The sequence below is a fragment of the Talpa europaea genome (genome assembly GCF_964194135.1).
Source record: "Talpa europaea genome assembly, chromosome: 11".
In the NCBI taxonomy this organism is placed as follows: Eukaryota; Metazoa; Chordata; class Mammalia; order Eulipotyphla; family Talpidae; genus Talpa; species Talpa europaea.
The window spans coordinates 26,617,862-26,641,461 of record NC_140078.1 but is presented as its reverse complement, the minus strand read 5'-3'; the positions used below and the strand labels follow the sequence as shown (position 1 = coordinate 26,641,461).

At 40.6% G+C, this 23,600-nt stretch overlaps 1 protein-coding gene across 4 annotated transcripts in view; it reads right to left on the bottom strand.

Moving 5' to 3' along the window:
- Positions 1 to 23,600, bottom strand: part of PLCB4 (phospholipase C beta 4) — a gene marked incomplete at both ends in the record, with an annotated part of 144,892 nt that overhangs the window by 109,381 nt on the left and 11,911 nt on the right. For all 4 annotated transcript variants that reach the window (XM_084248062.1, XM_084248063.1, XM_084248064.1 and 1 more), the window contains 3 exons: positions 5,011 to 5,154; positions 6,399 to 6,458; positions 7,303 to 7,383. In XM_084248062.1, the coding sequence (XP_084104188.1) occupies positions 5,011 to 5,154; positions 6,399 to 6,458; positions 7,303 to 7,383 (285 nt within the window). The remainder of the gene's footprint in view (positions 1 to 5,010; positions 5,155 to 6,398; positions 6,459 to 7,302; positions 7,384 to 23,600) is intronic.

Genomic DNA, 23,600 nt, shown 5'->3' with positions numbered 1-23,600 from the left:
AAGCCAAACTCAAAAACTAGCCCTTGAAAGTTAACTATAGAACCGAGGTATTCAGAGGGGGAAGGGATGAAGGGGGGATAAGCACAAAGTGGGAGGAAATACAAAGGACTATGGATATGGAATGTGGGTGCTTTGATGGTGGGAGTGTTATGTAACAGCACCAGAAGAGGGGGATCCAATAGTGCTAAAATATAAACCAACATCATCTCAATAAAAAATGTAATAAATAACTAACACACCTACTTGAGAGAAGAAAAAAGTAACAGTGAACTCCTTTGAGACATGGAAGAACGAAGATAAAATGGTTTGCTCAATCAAGAAGAGTCTTCCATGTGCAAATTGATCCTCTAAGGAGTTAGAGGAATTAAAAGTTGGGAGTAGGCCATGATTCAATGTTGGGTTAAGGGAGATTTTCAGGATGGCCAGGCAGTAAGAACCCCAGGAATAAGAACTGACTAAACAATCTCAAAAGATTAAATCCTTCTAAGCAAGTTTTGTATTAGAAATTCTCTTCATTTATGCCTCGAGGGTCAGACCAAGACTCATTAGATGTTCATTGACCAGCAAAATGCTCCAGTCCCCCAGGAATGCAGAACTCCCCATCAGTGGCTACATACCGATGACATCTACCCTCTCTCTTGACTACTAGCTACTGTGAGTTGCCTATGTTTCTTTACAAACCTGTATACATCATTTATAATAAAAACAAACAACATACACCAATAAAATATGAATGTGGAAATAAAGAGGGACTGTTGAATATTTTGGAAAGATTAAAGGCAAGTTATTGAAATTATTTATTTCCATCAAACTCTTGTGTGAATAAGACAACTGAAGGATTAGGGAGGGAAGTCATACAACTGTAGGATTCTTTACTCCAATGGCTTCACTAAAGTCTTTCAAGTCTCAGGTGGACTTTAAAGAAACCAAACTGAGGGGCCTCCCTGAGGCCTAGGGGTTAAGTCTCATTGCTATCTCTGCTATCTCGATCCCCGGCCAGGGAGCTAACCCACATATGGCATAGCAGACCTTTCCTGTCTCACTTGCCACTCCCCTCAGCAGTGTATTTCAGTCAATCTAACTCTTCTGCTCCCCTCTCTGTCTCTGATGAATCCTTTCACCCCACCTCTGGCTTACACCCCAGTTCTACACAAAAATAAATAAAAATCTTAAAAAAAAAATTAAAGAAACCAAACTGAATATCAGAGACAATGCATTACAGCTGATAAATAGGCAAAAAATATAAAACCCCAATCATGAGACCGATACTTAAAACTCTTCAGCCTTAACACTCAAAGATCGGCTAACAACTGTATCACATCTATATACTTCAAGTAAAGTGTTTTAGGTATGTATGTATAACTTTTAAAGTGATGATTTGCTTTACCTGACTTTTGTGATAAACTAACCAGGAATGCAGTCTAGTAAGAAAGCAGTTAGCATTTTCATGGCCCAATGATTCCAAGCTCCTAAGCTATCTCTCCTCTTTGAGTGTTAACCAAAAATTGAATCAGAAACACATTTCAGGCCAACATTTCTCCCTTGACTTGATTTAATTTATGGATTGTCCTCATTCTGACCTGAAATTGTTTCATCTGTGTGTACCTGGTATAAGCCTTTTCAATTTGATGGCCTATGTATTGTTAGGGATGGTAACACGTGGGAGAATAAGAATAAAATGGCAGTGATGGGGAAAGCATTTTTAATGTCAGAGGGAGTAAATATTATGATCTGGATTAATATAGTTATTTTAAGTTTTGAAATCAGGAAGAGGGCAAGACTATCCCACCTACATGCATACTTGTGAAACAATGTGTTCAGTATCTTTTCCAACTGTCAATCAACCAAAAGGACAAGCTCTAACCATTGTGAACTGCCTAATTGCGACAATGAGATTTTTTAGATTTATATGTTATGCTACTAATTAGTTATAAAATTCTAAGGCATAATTCCCAGAAGCTAAACCTTTCACCTCTTCAATAAAAGCAGACTTCAGAAGTATTGAGTTTGAATTGAAAATTCAGTACAGAATTATTTTACAGTCCTGTTTGGTTAGCTAATTTTAAATTTTAGTGGAAATGCTACTAGAAAAAGAAAACCAAAATTCCTCTTTAATTATACACTCCTGCCTTAACCTAGATATGCTAGGGACTTAGGAGTATAGGTTTCAGAACATGGTTTTTGACCAAAACGGACAAAGGCTGACAAGAAATAAGACCATGGAGAGCAAAAACATCATGGCATTTACAGATGTGAGCCATCTTCCTGGACTGCCCTTGCTCAGGACACAGAGTGGGGTGGGCAGTGCCACTTGGAAATCCGGTCTGAGGTTTAGGCCTGACTCTGGTGCAGGCTGCAATGTGATCTTTTAACACTTGGTTTCATGTGAAAACTAAGGTGCTGAGAGTTCCATTTCCACCTCTAAAATTCACTGACTCTGAGATCATAACAGTGCACGTACATCAAAGGTTTTCAGTGAGAAAGGCAGTGTATGAAGCACTTTCTAGGTAGTAACTCCGGCATGCTCACAACAATCCTAAGAGCGGATATTCTGGGGTTGCTCCAATTTTACAGATGAAGAAAATGAAGCACAGAGAGGCTAACTGTGTGCCTAAGTGGGTAAGTGGCAGGGAGAATTCCAGCCCAGGCTGCTTGGTCCCAAAGTCCATATTCTTAAGTTCATTCTGAGTCACAAATACCAGGGAATATGTCTACAGTATTGTATTTTTGCAAATTTCCATGTAGTTAAATATCTTTTGTGTTCCAGCATGGACTTCTGGGATTTAATGCTGCTATGGCAAATAGTAACTAGAAAGAACTTTTTAGCAAATACACAGGTCCTGAAGCAGGAAGAATGCTTGTTTAGATCAGCAGGGTTCAAGAAAACCATACAAGCTAGGTATACATCTGAGCAAAATAAAAGAACCCGAAGACAGCACAAAATCTCTTCTCCCAAGTGAGGTGATCAGAATAATAGTCAAAACCAACAACCCCCCCCCCCCAACAAAGACAGAAGTAAAAGCTCTCAAGTAACATGGAACATCTATTCTTGGCTCCAAAGTCACAAGGCGTGGAGTTTCTCAAACTTCACTACACAACAAGTCACAGGGGAGATCTTATTAAAAAAGTGAAGATTCTGGATCAGTATGTCTGGGTGGGCTGAAGACTCTTGTGTAAAAGTACCAGGGAAACCTATGTGGCTGCAATGTGGACCGCACTTTGTGAGGGTAAGGATGCTGTTATGGTTTTGTAGTCTCAGAGTTCAATTCTGCTCTGGGTCCAAGGTTAAGTCTTTTGATCTGTTTCCTCAAATGACCTTACTTATTCTAGGGGCCTCCCTAGTGGTGCAACGGGTTAAAGACCACACTATGAAGCAATCTGCAGCCTCTGCAGCACGAGTTTGATCCCTGGCCGCCAGGGAGCAACCCACATGGCACAGCAGACCTCTCCTGGCTCGCCCGCTGCTCCCCTCAGCAGTGTACTTCAGTCAGTCTGCCTGTTCTGTTCCCCACTCTGTCTCTGGTGAATCCTCTCACCCCCACATCTCTGGCCTGTACCCCAACTCTTGTATGCATAAATAAATTAATCTTAAAAAAATGACCTAACTTATTCTATATTCCCTTCTAGCTCTAAAATTTGATATTTATCATGGTGGCATTTCTCATTCAATTCAACAGTGAGTTTTACTTACAAGGTGACTAGGAGAATGAAATGCTCCCGACCCCCATCCTTTACTCCCCCAAACCCAGGTCTCTGCAATGGGAGAATAAAGACTCAGGTCTCTTCACACATATTATAAAAAGATAATGGGAGGGAACCCTGTTCAGAGGCAAAACCACGCTGAACACAAGTGACTTGCAGAAAAATAACCTAGGTCTGAGGCTTTCTGCTTTGGCCAATATTTCTTCAAGACTCACTTGTCAGACAATAGTATGCTAGGGACAGTATTAAAAGATGTATCAATACTTTGATAACTTATTTGAAGGGGAATTAGGAACCTCACCCATGGAGACCTGTGCTGTCCACTCTGTAATAGCCATTAACTATATGGAGTTTTTGAGCACTTGAAATGTAATTAGTCTAAAATGAAAAAAAAAATACCAGACTTCAAAGACAGTATGAACAGAAGAATGCAAAATATATATAATAAATTTTATATTGACTTCATATGAAAATGACAATATTTGGGATATACTGTGTTAAATTGTTTTATTTAAAAAATGTCAGCTGTTACTTTTTTTACTTTTAAATGTAACTGTTTGAAAAATTCAAATCATGCCTGTGGCTTGCTTTATATTTCTCCTACACAGTTCTGATCTAGGCCCTGCCTATCCACACTGTGGATGTCAAACAAGCAGCATCACCCTCTATTGGGAGCTTGTCAGAAAGGGAGGATCTTGTCTTCACCTCAGACCTATTGAATCAGAATCTGCATTTTAACAAAAGCCATGGTGATTCCTGTGCACATTCAAGTTTGACAGATGCTGGGCTAATTTTTTCTACAATATATCCCAGGAGGGATTAAGATCATTGGTGGATGTGAGGAAAAGCTAAAAGATATAGTGCTTGCTGAATTTCCTACACCAACCTTCCAGCAAGTCAGAGGAAATTTTTTCCAATATAAATGAAATGACTATACAATTAAAAATATTTTAGGGCCTCCCTGGTGGCACAGGGGTTTAAGATAGCACTATCAAGCTATTGCCAGCCACTGCAGCATGAGTTCAATCCTCGGACAGGGAGGTGACCCACATGGTGCAGCAGACCCTGCCTGCCTTGTCCACTGCTCCCCTTAGCAGTGTATTTTAGTAGATCTGCCTGTTCTGCTCCCCACACTCTCTGGTAAATCCTCTCACTCCCCATACCTCTGGTTTACATCTCAGTTCTTGTACGCATAAATAAATAAATCTTAAAAAAAATTAAAAAAATTATATAAATCAAAAAATGGTACACACACACCACTTATACATATAGGAGGAAAGGGTAAGAAAGTTGTTTCACTAAGGCTACCTTGGTTACTTCTGGATTTTCAGCTACCATGTACGTGAAACTAATGTTCACCAGGTCTGTACCACTGCAGACACAAACTATCCGCCCTTCCAGGTCATTTTCTGCTTTGCCAACAGCTTCGAGAGCAGCCAGAATTTTGGGATCCTGTATAGAGGCATACAAATGAAAAAAATAGGTTAGATCACAGAGCATAGAGGAAATAAGATAAAAAGGCACCACACTGAATATATAATATACAGCAGGGCAAATGTTTTCTATCTAAAATGCTCAGGTAGGTCTAAAACGTGCAGAGGTAAAAATCTTTAAAATATAACACATTACTTGAACTCATTTGGTAAGAAAGGTATTGTATATTATTGATTTAGAAAACCAGCTATGCAGGTCTTTTGACACTAGGTTGAATTTATTAGAGGACCTGGAATATGGTAACAGGAGGGAAAGTCTCTCACTGGTTCCTCCATGTGTCCACAAAAACAGGGGGACGTCTCCCAGCGACATCATTAAGGTTTCATACAAAGAAGCATGTGAATAATGAGCAACTACTGTTACTCAGAACGGAATGAAATTTCTCAAGCAGCCTGGATAAAAGGGATGAGTATGTTCATCTCTAGAAGCCTCTCTTGGAATGAAGAGAGGTGTAGATTTGCCCCAATTCGCAAATTAGGTAGTGTCTTGTCATCCCAGCTGGCTCAGGAGGAAATGCCAACGCAGTTACACAGAAACCTTAGCTAACAAAAAAGAGGATAGCTTTTTTTCAAAAAAAAAAAAAAAAAAGGAGGAACACAAATTTGTTTTGAACATCTAAAAACCTGCAGAGTTATTATGGAAAAGGGACTAAACACTGTTAGAATATTCTAGAAAAAACATCTGTTAAATTCCTAGCACTACTGTGCAAACTGTTTTATTCAAACAAATCAATCACAATAAAGAAGACATGTATTCATTCTGGCATTTTTTTTTCTCTCTGAGAAAAAAGTCTTCAAGGAAAATCGAAGTCTGCATTGCATAGGTACAAAAATATGGAGCCTCCTAAACCACTTAAATTTCCATCCACAACAAACACAGGCTAGGAAAAGCTCATCATTTGCTGAAGAAAAGTTGGGTGGGTACTTGCCAATTAATTTCTGAGTTAAAAGAAATGTTTTTTTCTCTTTTTTAGTGCTGATGTCATGCAAAGGTTTTCACTTTCTAAGGTTAGTAACATTTGTAAAATAACTAAACAATGCAATTTAATCACCCAAAGTTAAAGATGAGATTTCTAAAGTGCATTGGTTCTTAATTCCACACTGACGATTTTGGGCAGTAAAAGGTTAAACAGCATTCTGAAGACTATTTCCAATCTAAATGAATCTCTGTTTAGAAGAACAGCCAACACTAATTACAGGTACCTTTGGTGTGGCTCCCAACCGAATACTGTTGATGAGGGAGCATTCTAGCACTTGTCCTTCCTGAAAAAGAATATAGCACAGCGGTGAACCTACATTTGTTTCAGACCTATGGCACAGATAAGGTACTTGGCAAATGTTTGTGAGGATGAAGGCAGTGCTGATTAGAGTAAGGTAGAATTGAAAAACAAATACCACAATTTCCAACCACCACAATCAAGACCACAAATATCTCATTTCAAACACACACACACAGAAATATATATACATATGTGTGTGCATATATATATGAATGCAACTAAAAATTCTCTATAAATGTTTATAAAATGCTGGTTGCTTTATATATACAATAGTATTAATAATGTATACCATTAAACATATGTATATGCATGAAATATTAAATGGGAAAGATGCCAGCGTTTCTATAAGTCCAATTCTTCTTTTCCTAAATTCAGCACAGAAGTTCATTATGTATGAATATAATGCCAAGCATCAAGTTAAGCCCCAGGGTATAAAATGAACACACTCTTAAAACACCTTTGCAAGTTCAGCTGAACATTTCTTCTAGGAAAACATCCTAACTCCCAGGTTGGATTCAGACCTGCCTGTTTGACGCTCCTCTAACAACCTGACCTTCTCTTTCATAACACTCAAGGACTTGTACTTTTTTCCCACTTTCTTTTGATGTCTGACTTGGCTCCTAGACCAGAATCTGTGATTGTAGGGTAATGTCCTTGATCACCACTATAACCTCAATGTCTGGTACATGGAAGCACATTTTTTAAACCTCTTGAATGAATAAATAAGCTTAGAATCCATGTCCTCCTGGGGCACTTTCTCTACTTGTTGAGAAATAAAATAGCTTAAAGCAGACAGCAGGAAAGAACTTGCTGTTCCTGTGCCTTACCTTGCCTTCACTTCTCCAGGTCAGAAAGAAGCCAAATTCATCCACTTTGAAGAGGCAGTTGGGTTCAAACACAAAGGATTCCTGTTAAAAACAAATGTGTTGATCTGCATGACTCACAACCAATAAAAATGCAAATATCTTTTACCCTCTAAACAAGGGAAAATGAGAAATCACTCTTTTGTATCCTGAATCTAATGACCACATTTCTTATTATTATGAAATGTTTTTATTTTAAAAACTTTTTGCATTCATTTCTATATTGAAAAACTAATCAATTTTGTGCAGCATCTTCCACTAGAGCAGTTTTAAGAACAAAATACAATGATGTCCTGAAGGTCACAGACATTAAAGTTTCTCTAAGAACTTGGAAGAAGACACAGGGAAGGAAGGATTTCCAGGTTCTACCCTGGGGGTGGAGGGGTGGAGCTGTGACCTGTATCTAACATAAAGACAAAAATCAGGAGGCCATTTTTGTTAAGATATTCTTTTTTTTTTTTTAAGATTTAATTATTCATGTATACAAGAACCGGAGTATAGGCCAGATGTGCGAGAGGGTGAGAGGATTCACCAGAGACAGTGGGGAACAGAATAGACAGACTGACTGAAATATACTGCTGAGGGGAGCAGAGGGAGAGACAGGAGAGGTCTGTTGCACCATTTAGGTATCTCCCCAGGTGGCCCGGATTGAACCCACACTGCAGAGGCTGCGGACAGCTTCACAGCGCTGTGCTCAACTGCCTGCACCAACAGGGAGGCCCAGGAGGCCATTTTTTTTAAGTGATCATTTTTTAAAAAAATCTACACAATTCAGCATTTAGATGTTTACTCAGAAAATGGTGGAGGTTTTTGCTTTTATATACAGCCTCACTTAGTGTCGTGTAAACCAAGACTGAAGCAACATTTGGAGCTCCTCAAAGTATAGTCCTTGGACAGCAGCATCAACATCACCTGGGAGCTTGGCTGAACTGCACAATCTATGGTTTCAGCCATATGGATGATTGAATTATTGTCTGTGGAGTGTGTCTCCAGAAATGTTTCAACATGCCCTCTAGGTGATTCTGATATCCATGCTATGGACTCTGACTCCAGAAACTGTTGGAAATTACAGAATCAAAACTTGAATCAAGAGGGAGAACCAAACACAGGGGCCAGAGAGCAGATGTGTTGTACGTGGCTGAAAGAAAGCACCAACGTGTTCAAGAGCACTGGGCAGATCTTATGTCAGTGAGAGTAAACATGTGTTCAGGAAACAAACCCATATGCCTTCTGTCCTTTGTTTGCATTACACCAAGACTTGGCATCCATGTGTCGACACATCCACAAGTTTCTTTTCATGATTTAAAGAACCTGTCCTCCTAGATTATTACAACACTCAGCCATAAGGAACTTGTCTGGCAAATATGGATCAAGGTGGAGACTTAAAATAAACAAGGAGTAATTATAGGATTATGATTTTAAGGGCAGTTCAAATTCTTAGCTTCACTTATCACACCACATCTTTTGAAATTCTAGAAGAACAGTGACATGCCTCAAGGTAAATACAATCTCAAGATACTGCACCACCATAAAGTATCTGAATCTAGAGCTCTGGGGACTAGTACCCCCAGATCCTCAGAGATTATCAACACCAACTTGAAATTTCAATTCCTAACATCCCCCTCCTGGACCACTTCATCTGATCCTTCTCACCCCTGCTCTTTAGTCTTCACTCTCTTATATTTATTTGACTTCTTTGCAACTTCCTATTGCAACCTGCCAATCTCTCACTTTCCATCAGTCTTCTCTTTTGACCTCTATCTTTGCCTAGCTTATGTCCATGATGTTATATTACAGTCACTGCCTCACAGACATCTTCAACCCAAATGTCTCATTTTCTGTTTTCTTGGCCAAAAAACTAAGTCCATTCTATCCATCTTTTATCACTGAACTTGAAGAAAACCACAGAGCTGGATTGCCGGCTTTAGTTTAAATTCAAAATTACAAGCTTCAAATGGATGTAAAAATGACTTTGGAACACATAAGCCTTTCTTGAAAGGTTCTGCACTTTTTGAAAGGACTGTTACTTGGCTTCTTCTTAAAGTCCTTCATTCCCCTTTATAGCCAATTACTGTGTTTCACTGCAAACAGAAAACCATTAGCTGGAAACTACTGCTTTCTTCTTAGTAAAGCATGTTTTCTCCCAAAAAAGTTTAATTCCCCTACCACTTCTGCTTCAGATTCAGTCCCTTGTCAGATCTCATCCTCTTTCATGTACATAAGGCTATTGGTACTTTATCACCAGCATTTTTCAGCTGTTGTTTTTTTTTTTTCTCTATTAGATCATTCTTACCAGCACACAAATATGCTCTAGTTCTGTCTACTTCTTTCATTTACTACCTCCTATCTTTGATCTTCTTCAGGACATGAGACCTTGAAAAGTTTGTCTATATTCAGTGTTTTCATTGCTTTGCTTCTATAATATCTTCATTTTTGACCAATTCCATCTGCTTTCCAAGTCCCATGATCCTCTGAAATTTTGCAGACTAGGTTCATCAATGACTTCATACCACCAAATACTGTGTGTGCACAAATTCCTTGTTCTCATCTGAGTTGATCTCTGAGTAGTTGACTACCTGCCTCCTCCTTAAAGTTCTCTCCAAGCTTAGTCATGGTGGTGTTCTATTCCTTCCATGAAAATACAATATGTTTCCAGGACTTGGTTCTAGGAATTCTCATTTCCACTGGGTTCCTCAATCTCCTTTAACCATATGACTTTAATATATTTATTTGATGATGACTCTTAAACATATAATGGTATCCCATCCTCTATGAGTTCCAAATTCAGACCTATATTCTCTATTTGACATTCACGTCCTTAACAGAATGGTTTATTTCCTATTCTCTCTCTATCACAAGTTCTTAGTTCAATAAGTGTTACTAGGTATCTACCCATTTGTTGAAATTAAGAGTTATCCCTGCTTTTCCTTATCATAGCCTTTCACCTTCATTAACCAGTGTCTTTCCATAGCATTTTCCAAACATCCATTTTACTCCACTGCAACCACAACTTTGGTCTAAACTATCAACGTCTCTTCCACAGAGTCCTTGTTTCATTTCTACTCTTTCTGCTCTCAGCAGTCAGGTTAACTCTTTAGATTCTTAATCAGTTACTAAAAGCATTAGATGAATTCCCAGGATATCTGGATAAAATCCCAGTGCCTTACTGTGGCCTAAAATGTCTTGCATAACCTGGGTCCTTCAGATCTCAAGTCACTTTTTGTTCTTTGTTTTCCCTGTTACAACCACCACCAGAACCCTTTTCCTTGAACCTGTTAAGATTTCTCTAGCCCTAGGATTTTGCTCCCGTAGTTCTTCCAGCGCAGAAGCCTTTTCCTACTGGCCTTGGCATAACAGGCTCCTTTTCATTCCACAGGCTTTGTTTTCATCATCCCTTCTTCAGAGAGGCCTCCTAATAGTTATCTCATTTTTATTCTCTTTTATGGTATTCCGCTATGTCCTCACTTACATCAATCTGTCTGCATTTCTTTGTTTATTGATTTATTCCAGAGCAGAGTATAACCTCCAGGAGTACAGTCTTTGAAACACTCTTGTTCACATTTGAGTTCCAAGTACCTAGCACATCAAAGATACCCAGAAACTAAATTCAAACAACATAAAATAAACAAATGACTTTTCATAAAATGCATTTTTGCAGTAGGCTATTATAGAGAACAAATTCACATGATGATACTCAAATTGAGAGCATTGTACCAAGTCCAGAATCCATCAGGTTCAGTGCTTGGAGGGATGCCATGGACCAATGTACAAATAAAAGGGCATCACATTTGGGCTTTCAGCCTGGCGGAAATGGGGTCCCTCTTTCTTAACTCATTAAGAGCTCATCTTAGAGGTTGAGTATGGTTTTGAGGTACCTCCTGGGAATCCCTATTGGAACTGGAGCTCCTGGACCTGAAGTTTGAATGCCATTACAAAGAAACTGTTTTCAAAATGAAACAAAAAATCCCAGCAAGGAGAAGAAAATAAGGCAGAATAGTAAAATAAATTCATAATAAAAGGTCACTTTCAGAAATGCTCCCTAGCAACAAAAGAAAAAAAAGAAAAAATATCACTTATCAGGTACTCATATAGTTCATACACAAAAACATGTCAGTTGCTAGGAGAGCCAGGGGACCTCAAAGGGGATGTCAGGGGACTCAAAGACTGATTAGAAAAATAATGTTCCCAATAAAGTCCACAATAAACTTATCAACTGTGGTTGGAAGATTCTCAGACCAAGTGTGTTCAAAGTACCCATGAAAATCAGAGAGCAAATTTGAAGGGTATGTAGCAATCAATGACAGCAACCAAAACATAATCTCTCTACCTCTAATAAACGGAACAACTTCACTCTCTGGTGAGTGAGGGTACACAATGTCTATTCTTTTCCCCCCAACAGCTGTTTTAAATTTCACACAAATACCTACTGACTAGCACTGGGGCTATGACCTTGTGATCAAACCGAGGCAATAATATTCTAAGTTCCATTGTGAGAAAAATTTTCCTCCAGACTTGGGCAGTTTCTCAAAGGAAACTGGTATCTTTTCCCTCGGCAAATCTTGTTTGTTTTGCAGTTAACAAAAGTAGGTAAGGAAACAAACCATAATAGAATTTCTTCAAGGCGGCTCAGAATTTCAACTCTCATATAACTCAGTTAAAATTCGTCACAGTCACACTTTACAACTGAGGGTTTAGTTAATTCATCCAGCCCAAACCAGCTCTTCACCACGGTTGCAGGGAGAGAAAGCATGAAAGGGAACTCCTTTTATGAAACTACAGACAAGTGGGGAGGGGGATTTTGTTTGAGAGAGGCAAGAGCAGCTTTTATTGGAATCACCATAGCTAGAGGTTATTTATTTATTTATATGTAGAACTGGAGCGTAGGCCAGAGGTGTGGGGGTGGGGGGGCTGAGAGGTCACAGTTGGTCAGCAACAGACCAAGGGTTCACACTGGTTTCTCTGATTTATGATCCCTGCCTACATCAGCCTTGACTGATCAGGTCCTCCTCAGCCTAAATTTCTGGATTTCCAGCAAAAGACACTCCCTAGGCCACCAGGGAGGCCCTAGCTAGAGGTTATTTAAAAGTTATTTCCGCTTCAAGGATTCTTGCTGGGATTGTGCCACTAGGTCTTGCAGATACTGCCCCATTCCATCAAGGATAGAGTGTATTTCTTTTTTTTTTTTTAAGATTTACTTATTTATGCATACAAGAACTGGGGTACAGGACAGAGGTGTTGGGGTGGGGGTTGAGTGGATTCACCAGAGACAGAGTGGGGAACAGAACAGGCAGACTGACTGAAATACACTGCTGAGAGGAGCAGCAGGTGAGTCAGGAGAGTCTGATGTGCCATGTGGGTCACCTCCCTGGTCAGGGATTGAACTCGTGCTGCAGTGGCTACAGATAGCTTCATAGTGCTGCAACTTAACCCCTTGTACCACCAGGGAGGCCCAAGAATTGAGTATATCTCAAAGTAGTGTCTTACATTTATTTTTAGTGTTTTTTCCTCTAACACATACTACTTCAATAATATTCAATTCCACAACCTATCTTTCAAAGATTCAACTTACTATGAAAATGACTTAAACTAAAAGTATTTTTCCTTTCTTTCAATTTTTAATGTTACTTGCTTAAATAGGATTCAATCCCATTTCTTCTGCTAAAGAATGGCAGAGAAGTCAACCAACCTACGGTAGGTTTCTAAATAATAGGTAGTTGATTTTAATTCTCATCCGTGATTATTTCTTACCCTTTCTCTCCTGGCCTCCCACTCACCATTGTTAACCACCGATACATTTCCACTGTGGGGTTTGCATCATCAAAAAAGTGAAGAATTGGGCCTCCCTGGTGGTGCTGCGGTTGAGCGCTGGGTTGCGAAGCTGCCCGCAGCCTCTGCAGCACCGGTTCGATCCCCGGCCAAAAGGCGAGGGTCCCACATGGCACGCAGACCTCTCCTGCCGCCCACTGCTCCCCTCAGCAGTGTGCTTCGGTCCTTCTGCCTGCTCTGCTCTCCTCTCTGGCTCTGGTGAATTATCTCACCCTCCCGCGCTTCTGACTGTACCCAATGCTTGTATAAATAAATAAATAAATCTTAAAAAAAAAAAAAAAGGGAAGAATCCAGGGGCCTCCTTGGCAGCGAAAGGTGTTAAGCACAGCACTGTGAAGCAATCCACAGCCTCTGTAGCACTAGTTTGATCCCTGGCTTGCCAGGGAACAACCCGCATGGCGCAGCAGACCTCTCCTGACTTGCCCACTGCTCCCCTCAGCAGTGTATTTCAGTCAATCTGCCTGTTCTGTTCCCCACTCTCTTTATGGTGAATCTTCTCAATCACCTGCCCCCCCCCCCCACACACACACCTCTGGCCTGTACCTCAGCTCTTGTATGCATAAAAATAAATAAATCTTAAAAAAAATAAAAGGGAACAGTCAAATCTTATTATCAGCTAAGGATAGCTATTTCAGGCAATCTTCAGCTTTTGATGGGATGAGTGGATCAGGATACAGAAGGGAGTGAAATGAGTGTGGACTTTTCATATTTCAGCACGAGTCCAGTGTTTTCTGAGAAAGAGGACCCTCTTGAGGTGGCAATGGAGCACAGACCTGGCTGTTTATAATTTCTGGGTTTGAATATAAGCTGCCTTGCCAGGCCCTGCAGCAGAATCTTGGTAGTAGTGTCACTTAACTTTGCCAAGCTTTAGTTTTCCCATCTGTAAATTGGGAAAATCAGCCCTACTTCATAGGGCTCTCAAAAATGAAAAATCTTAAGTATTGGGACAATCAACACTGTCCAAAAGATTTTCCCTGACGATGCAGCAATGCCAGGTGGCACAACCACACACAGTCATCACAAGAATCACATGGGACCATAAAGGGCTTGAAATGTGGCGAGTGCAACAGAGGCACAGAATTTACTATGTTAACAAATTTTCACTTTCACTTAAATAGCCACATGTGGTTAACAGCTTGAACAATGCAGTGTTAGAGAAAAAGGAAAAATGCTCAGAGGAGAGTAAGTTCTTTAAGGTCACAGTTGGTCAGCAACAGACCAGGGGCTCACACTGGTTTCTCTGATTTATGGTCCCTGCCTGCATCAGCCTTGACTGATCAGGTCCCCCTCAGCCTGACACCAATGAATTTTTGGATTTCCAGCAAAAGACACTGACTTGGTAGACTCAACCTTTAGGTAAACATGTGACTGAACCTCCTCATTTGATATTGAAGTGGGAGGAAGAGAGAAGGACCTTGTTAAAGTCATAGAGAGAAAAGTAAGGGTTGTATTAGGGAAAAGCCACTAAGGTCTTATCAAATTTAAGTAACATCCTAAACTATTACCCCCAAACAAATGATCCTGGGTGTGTCCTTAAGAGTGGAGCACAGGTGGCATCTGGATAGGGTTAACCAAGAAAGCCAAGAATTCCTGCTTCCCATCAGGTCCCGAAAGCTCAGAGCCACATGAGGCCTCACGACCTATTTGTCTCAGCTCTTTTTCCGGAGGAATTCCCCAAGCTCTGTATCTTTTTTGATTCTGCACAAACATATCTTCTCTCAAATAAAATCAATAAAATTAAAGCCCCTAGTGATGACAGACTGCTGTCAGAATGATTTATGGACTGCTGCAACAGATGGGCCTGGATCCTTAAGTTGTTTTTATACTCATGGATATGGTTTCCCCTTGGAAGGCTCCAGAAGGTTCATTCCATTTATTAATCTCCCTTCTAATTTGCAGACCCCATGAAGCAACTGACACTGGGCTTCTCAGCTCACATTCCATAGAGATAGGGAGGTTCTGGCGATGGCTGTTCCTTCGCAGACCCCTGCTATGTGCTGTCACCCTGTGAAGAAATCTCTCAGGCAACATAAGGCTATCCGAAGCTTTGGCATTCCTGTCTTTGGTCTTTGATTCTCTGACAGATGTCCCTGTTGGGTTACATTATTTACATTTCATCTAGACCTTCCCCACTATATCTGATTATCAGCTGAAACCCTAGAGAGGTACATAGTTGTAGTCTCCTGACAAACAAGCTGAAGTTCTGTGGCATCTGGAAACACAGAGAGAGCTACTTCTTACCACCACCCCTGCCACGGTGCCTAGTGACAGTACCATGCTTACTCAGCACCAGACAATGCTCCGAGTGCTGTGAACACAACATTACTCACCTCCTGAAGTTCCTACCGGGGAACACAATCACTATTCCCACTTTATAGAGGAGGATCTGAGACATGGAATTAAGCACTTTGGCCAGCATCACATGCAGGTAGCAGAGCTGTGACTGCTGCTATGCCAAAATGCACACTTCAGCCACACCAGCTTCGAGGTTAATGAGAGGAGAGTAGCATTGCTAGGGAGCGGGTCCAGGTAACCAGCCACACAAATTGAAAGTGAAGGAGGCTTTCTGCTCATGTTACTGAATGCCAGCAGCCAGCACTAGGGCTAGAGGAGCTTTGGAAATGTTTTCATTGTAATTACTACATTTCTTGAGGATTCCCTTGTGAATCCTGCCAACTATACTGGCTGTATTACCAGCTTGTTAAGGGGTTCGGGGGTGTTTTTCACTACCTTATGCATTGAGTCAGAATTTTTTCTGATCTGAGTACCAAGAAAAACTTTTTTCCTGATCTGTTGCTTTCCTTGCAAGCCAATGGACAAATCCTACAACTTGCAAAATTCTACAATTGCTTCTCTTTCCAAGTTTCTTTAGCCACCAGGAACTCCAGAAGTCAATGTGGTGCTCACTTCTTTAACTTTGTAGGGTAGTTTTGGTGTGCATAGTGTGTCTGATAATTATGCCTCTAGTTTGCTGTACTTTTGATGCTTGTTTTCTCCCTTCCACCTATATCCTATTCTATTCATTATATCTGGTACTACATATTTCTGCATCCCTACTTCTTTTGGGATGTGGGAGAAGCAGTATTAACACTTGTTTCAGAACCCCTTGGGCATTTTATATTGATATTGTTGAGACTGAAATGTGGCTGGACACTGGCAGGCTAATTCGAGCTTCTTTCTTCATCTCCAAAAAGGACAGTAACATCAACAATAAGAAAAGATTCCCCTGCTATCTAAAAGTAGAACATACATATCTGGTAAGAGTTGGTAGGTTATTTTTTGGATCTGGAAGAGCTACTACCATTAGTTTGGAAAAATCTTTAAGCATTCCCTTTTGGCATCTACCTTGTAATAGCTTATGATGTTATTTATACCTCTCCTTCAGGCTACCTCTGGGTATTAACTTGCTATATGCACAACTGGAACCCAGTAAAAAAGTATGGATCATTATTAGTAACATTATTATTAATGTTAATCACTCAAGAAACAAATGAGGTAAACACAAGGGTCCTTTCCTTATAGATAAGAAAGCTGCTCCTAAGTGAGGTTAGCGGGACACAGAGGACATGCAGCAGAGCTACATGTTTCTTTCCACTGAGTCCAAATGCAAACCTGGAATCTAAGCATGAGGGTAAACAAAGGGGATAAGTTACTGTTGAGCTGAACTCATTGAGAGTTTGGTTTCTGCACAGGTAGGTGAGCTTGTATTTGTTCTTCTCTGTCCAGTCAGCCTCAGTCTACACGAGGTATTGAGGACAAGAGTTCAAAACGCAAGTTTAGCTTTTTCCCTCTTCACAGAACTAGTTGCCAAAGGAAATAATTCCTGGGGAGAGGCCCCTGCCCTGCACCTGCCAGACATGGCAGACGGTGAGAGTACAATCGAGTGAGCTATTCAGCAAGTTTCATAGGTATGGGACCTGCTGTCTATCTTGGGTTCTAAATTCCATAGAACAAGAAAGAAAATGTCTCTATCAATATCCAACCGTGGGCATTTGAAGTGCCCATTTCAGCAATGATGAAAGATATAATGAACCCTTATTCTGGTATGAAGTAGAACATTTTAATCTACTCATTTCATTTTCTTCTTACCTTAGAAATGAAGACTTTATCAACTGTCCAAGTGAGCAGGCTCAGAAGAGTATATGAATGCTCTTCAAAGCCCCCAGACACTGCCAAGTATCTTTCTTAATTTTTCAAGCCCTGTTTTAGAAAAGAATTGAAGTTTGGCCTTATGGTGCTTATTAACAAGGTCTCTGACATGTCCTTGGCTCTGTGAGAATTTGGTCAGCTCAACTGGGATTTGAATTTGAGGGTAAGGAAGGAAGTGTTCTGGTGAGTCACCTAAGAGAGGTCAAACTTTATTTCTGACTGCTGACTTTATGCTCATAAATAGTTATGAATTCCTACTTTCTTTCCTACTTCCAGATCAAGATACTAAACCTTGGAGACTTAATTTTCAGCGTCTTCCAATGTGAGGGGCCAAACTCTTTACATCTGTCTTTCCTTGTCCCTCTCTCTCCCTGAAGCATCTCTGGGCATTCTGAAGCCAAATCTGAGTGTTCAGATTCTGAGAGGGTCTCAGGTTACAGCAGGACACTGAGACAGGTTCCAAGACTCTGCCAGTGAAAACCTGAAAAAAGTATTCTTAAGCAATTTGACAACTATCTCTCACATTACAGAAGGGAGAAGAAAGAACAGAAGATCAGTGGGTGGTCATTCAAAGTCCCTCTCCAGGGCAGAAAACCTGACTTGTTAGTCAAAATGATTGTCTTCAAAATGAAAATGAAGAAAATTTTTAAAAAGAGCAGTTTACTCAGAGCCAGGTATGATAATATTTTTATAATAAATAAATAAATATTAAAAATATAAGAAGGGCCTCCCCTGGTGGTACAGCAGTTGAGCGCTGGGCTGTGAAGCTGCCTGAAGCCTCTGCAGTGCTGGTTTGATCCCTGGCCGCCAGGCGAAGGTCCCACATGGTGCGCAGACCTCTCCTGCCGCCCGCTGCTCCCCTCAGCAGTGTATTTCGTCAGTCTGCCTGCTCTGCTCTCCCCTCTGGCTCTGGTGAATTCTCTCACCCTCCTGCACTTCTGACTGTACCCAGTGCTTGTAAAAATAAATAAACAAATCTTTAAAAAAAAAAAAAAAAAGAATGTTACCTCCTCCTTTCTCTGCTTCTTGATCTGTTGCCCACCACCCACAACCCTGCCTCCACCCAAAAAAAAGATTCTCTCCTTAGCAAACTTCAGTCAGGCTTCTCTGAATCTTCTTTGCTGCTAGGCCTTGACTTTTTCACTCTGAGTCTGTCTCTCCACAGCCCAATTTTAGTCAAAATCCTCCATCTCAGTATCTGAGCACTCTGAATCTCTGATCAGGTTCCTCAACTTCTGCTCCCCTCCAGGTGACGTTTACTAATCCTTGGCAGCTTTCAGCAAAGGTCTCACTGGGTTGGTTTCTCTAGAATCTCTTTCCCCTCATGTTTCTTCTTCCTCATGTTTCTTCCCCTCATAACTTCTTCAGCATCCACCTACATTCCAAAAAGATTCTAAAACACTGGGAAATGTGCTTTGTAGATGTGCTTAGAACATGATCACATGCTGGCAAATCCTTCTTTCCAGACAAACACTTCTAATGAAAACAAAATTAGCTCCAGAATAATAAATTACACTGAATGAGTGATTAGAAATATAATAATACAGGACATATTTATGAAGTACTTCCTTTATGCCTAGTCCTGTGCAAGGGAATCTGGAAGATAGGTAAATGAAACAAATGGGCCTCTGCTTTCAGAAACTACAAACTTGTTGATGGATAAGACTATCACTAATAAAATAATGAGTAATAAAAGTCAATATATTATTATAAAAAAGAAATATAGTAATACAGGGACAGATATCTGAAAAGACAGGTAAAGAAAAGAACACTTTTTAAAAAAAAAATTAGCTTTTTGGACTTTTTTTTTTTTTTTAAGATTTATTTATTTATTTATACACGCACTGGGTACAGTCAGAAGCGAGAGGGTGAGAGAATTCACCAGAGCCAGAGCGGGGAGCAGAGCAGGCAGAAGGACCGAAGCACACTGCTGAGGGGAGCAGCAGGTGGCAGGAGAGGTCTGCCACCATGTGGGACCCTCGCCTGTGGCCGGGGATCGAACCGGTGCTGCAGAGGCTGTGGGCAGCCTCGCAGCTCAGTGCTCAACCACTGTGCCACCAGGGAAGGCCCAAGAACACTTTTTTTTTTAAAGATTTATTTATTTATGCATATACAAATGGGGGTACAGGCCAGAGGTGTGGGCAGAAAGAGGATCCACCAGAGACAGAGTGGGGAACAGAACAGGCAGACTGACTGAAGTACACTGCTGAGGGGAGCCCCGGGCAAGTCAGGAGAGGTCTGCTGCGCCATGTGGGTTGCTCCCTGGCTGGGGATCAAACTCCTGCTGTGGTGGCTGCGGTTAGTTTCATAGATTGTATCTTAACCCCTTGAGCCACCAGGGAGGCCCAAGGAAGTAACACTTTAAACCATTGCTCTGTGTAGATGATAGATGATACTGAATAGTCATTCAAAGGAATCTCAAACAACTTCTAGGGACTTTCCCTTTGAATGCTGCCTTTCTCATTTAAATAATCCCAGCTTTTCAAATTGCTTTTCCTTACACTAGTGCCATGATAAGTCACTCTCTTCCCACTTCAGTCTTCTGAAGCAGGTTATATTTAGGCCTCAAAGACATAGTCCTTACTAGCACTCAGGGCCAATCCTAGCTCTGTGGCTTTTTATTGTTTCGACAAGAAGTGCAGAAATTACTGGAGCATGCACACTAGGGCCACTGCTACCACCTAGAGAATACTGTGGTGAGCACAGAGTTGGCTGAAGAAAATGGAAATCTCAAAGGTTGAGTGTGTGACTGCTCTACCTGGGGTTGGGGTGGGGAAGGGGGCCTGTTGCATCTCAGTTGGATCATCTAGGAAAAGATATCAAGATAGACTTGGAGCGTAAGAGATTCATCAGTGGAAATACAAATGAAAGAGGATGGGGTAAGAAGCAGGAAGAGGCAGGGAGAGACTTCAGACCAGTGGGTAGGACTAACAGTTGTGATAGGAAAGAACAAGTGAAAGATAAGACTTCAATGTTTAAAGGCCCTGAGGCTGAAGCATCCCTGTTATTTTCAGGGAACACTGATGGGGATAGTAAGGTGACTGGTCACTTAGGAGATCTGTAATGAGGACAGGAAAGACTCTAGAAATTATTTGAAATAAAGATTTAAACCAAAAGGGAAGTATACTCTGACTTACTTTCTATAAATATCCACCAAACTTGTTACTTATAATGGCCTTGAGGTACGTATTATCACCTGGTTAGAAAGTTAGGGCTGGGGCCTCCCCAGTGGCGCAGCGGTTGAGTGCTGGGTTGAGAGGCTGCCCGCAGCCTCTGTGGCACCGGTTCGATTCCGGCCGCCGGGCGAGGGTCCCACATGGCACGCAGACCTCTCCTGCTGCCCGCTGCTCCCCTCAGCAGTGTACTTCCTCGGTCTGCCTGCTCTGCTCCCTGCTCTGGCTCTGGTGAGTTCTCTTACCCTCCCGTGCTTCTGACTGTACCCAGTGCTTGTACAAATAAATAAATAAATCTTAAAAAAAAAAAAAAGAAAGTTAGGGCTTAGTGGGTTCAAGACTGGTTCATGATCTCTTGAGTAGCAAGGTGAAAATTAACCACATTTCTGTTTAATGACAAATCCATGCATGCCCTTAACCAACTATGTGTATCTCAAACTCTTCAAAAAACAGCTCTCTGGCAAAGACTTTACCCAAAATACTACTCAGTACAAAAAACCTTTTTTTGCAAACCATATCTTGGCAATTTGGTTTTAATGAGCATCCAAAAACTAGACACCTTTTAAGTATCTTGCCACAGTTAGGAGGATCCATGTCCTCTTCACTACATGGGAGAAGAAATCCAACCCAGAAGATCTGTGGAGGCCCCAGCAGAACTGTCTTTAGGGAAACTCTTTAGCAGAAACACTGTCAGTCTATATAGGCTTTGACCACATGCTTCATTGAAGGATTTTCTTGGCAGCTATTCAAACTGTTTACTATGTACAGCTTTAGGGATAAGCAGATTATAATCCACATGGTTCTTATTTAATTTATCAGAATTAATATGAAGTATAAGAAAGACACGCATACCTACTGGGGATGTTTTGTTTATTTCCTTTGTTTGAAAGAAAAATGTATTTTCTGAATATAGTATATTTTAGCTTTTTTTTTTCCCCAAAAAAATTAGAGATTAACAAGATCCTAGTTAGTATTTTCTTCCCTTCAAGGCTGAGTCCTATTGGCCATAAGATGCATGTTATGGTAATGTTCTTAGGGACACTCGTTCTCACAGGCAAATATATGAAAAATAAATTCCTTCCATCTTAATTTCCCTAAAAGAATCAAATGACAAACTCCTGGGTGTGGTACCATAATGATGATGATCAAAAATAAAATAGAAAGAAAACATTGTAAAAAGAAAAATGAACAAGGTTGTAAAATACATATAAATAAATTATTAAAAAAATAAAATAAAGGAAATCGGTGGGCCTCTCTGGTGGTGCAAGGGGTTAAGTCTCAGCACTATGAAGCTATGAGCAGCTACTGCAGCACTGAGTTCAATCCCCAGCCAAGCCGGCCAGGGAGCTAACACACATGGCATAGCAGACCTCCCCTGTGTCACTTGCTGCTCCCCTCAGCAGTGCATTTCAGTAGATCTGCCTGTTCTGCTCCCCACTGTCTCTGGTGAATCCTCTTACCTTCCTGGACTATACCTTTTGCACTTCTGGACTATACCCAAGCTCTTGTATGTATAAATAAATAAATCTTAAATAAAAAAGGGAATGGTGACTTAAAAGAACTAAAGTTTCCTAAAATTTTGAAAAGATTTTTAAGCTATATTTCTTACATCATATATATTTAAAAAATATATATATTCTTTTTGTAGGGGAGGAATATGCTTTCTTGCCTAGGTCTGGTAAGAGACAGATTAGCAGGAGAAAAGCATACTAATTCAGTTAAGCTTCATATGACATGGGAATCTTCGTAAGTAAACAAAGACTCAAAGAAAGCAAGACCTGAGGATTTTTGTGCAGGGTTTGATAAAAAGTAGGCAGGGTGAAGTAGGACAGGTCAAGGAGCATGAAGAAAGGGCAATAAACCAAGGGAGACTTAGCAAGGCTTGTTTTAGGATTTTCCCAGCACCGCTTCATCTTTGGAGATAAGATGCACCTTTCCTCCAGGTAGAGGGAAGACAACCCTCACATGTGGGTTTTAAATCTGTTTCAGGGAAGGGCTGGGGTAGGGAAGTCGAAGTGACATTTCTATTTCTGCTGTTTTCTCAGATTCCTTCAGCTCAAAGTATTCAATATGCCAAGGTGCCACATTTGGGGGCAGCATATCCTGAACCCCCTCCTTTGCATATGCGAACCACTGCAAATTATAAGACAGGCAGCTGAGACTCCTGTACATTCTGTTACCAACACAACACTTCGACAGAGCTCGATCAATCACGACATGTTGGATAGCAGGCAATTTCTTAACTGATTTAAGCTTCTCACTCTTCATCTGGATAACAAGGGAAATAATCGCATTTAATCCTCACAACCACCTGGGATGATTGATATCAAATGCTCAGCACTGTATCTGGCATGTAAAGGGCTCAATTTCTAATATAAAATAAAAGTCTTTTTTATTGAACAGCATCCCCCACTCCCTTCTCTGCATTACCTGTTTGAGGGAGTTTATCTGTAAAGAACCTTAATGGATTTAATTTTTTTTCCTTCTAAGTAAATCTAAGAAGCCTTACCTTGCCCTCTGCATAGTGGATCTCAACCTTGAACTATATCACCAGAAACATCAAGTGCTCTTAAACACAGATAGATGGAGCTTTCCCCAGTTTTTGATTCAAAGTCTGGGGTGGGGGCTGATAATTTGCATTTCTAGCAAGTCCTGAGGTGCTGCTTGTGCTGTTATAGGGGATCATCCGTTGAGGTCTATGACCAGCTATGTCACTTTGGACAAGGAAGGCGTTTAGCCATATTGTCTCTGTTTTGTGATCTGTAAAAGGTGGCTAAAAAAGACCTACCTAACAACAGGGTTCTCATGAGGCTTAAATGAAATAATGTTTCTTTAGCTTTTACACAGAAACATCACTGCAGAGCACCCAGTGAGTGCTTGGAGTGGCAGATATTCTGCCATAAGCACTAAAAAACATCCTTCCGAAAAACAATCCAAACTATTACCAAGAAAAACATTTCTTTGTGATTCTTAGGAGCAGGGAATTCACTCATATGAAATGCAGCTTAAAGTAATGCAATTTTATTACTCAAAAAGAAACTTCAACATGATTCATTCTAAAATATACTGTATGTTTCATTTGACTGCTAATTTCTTTGCACTTGGATGGACCCT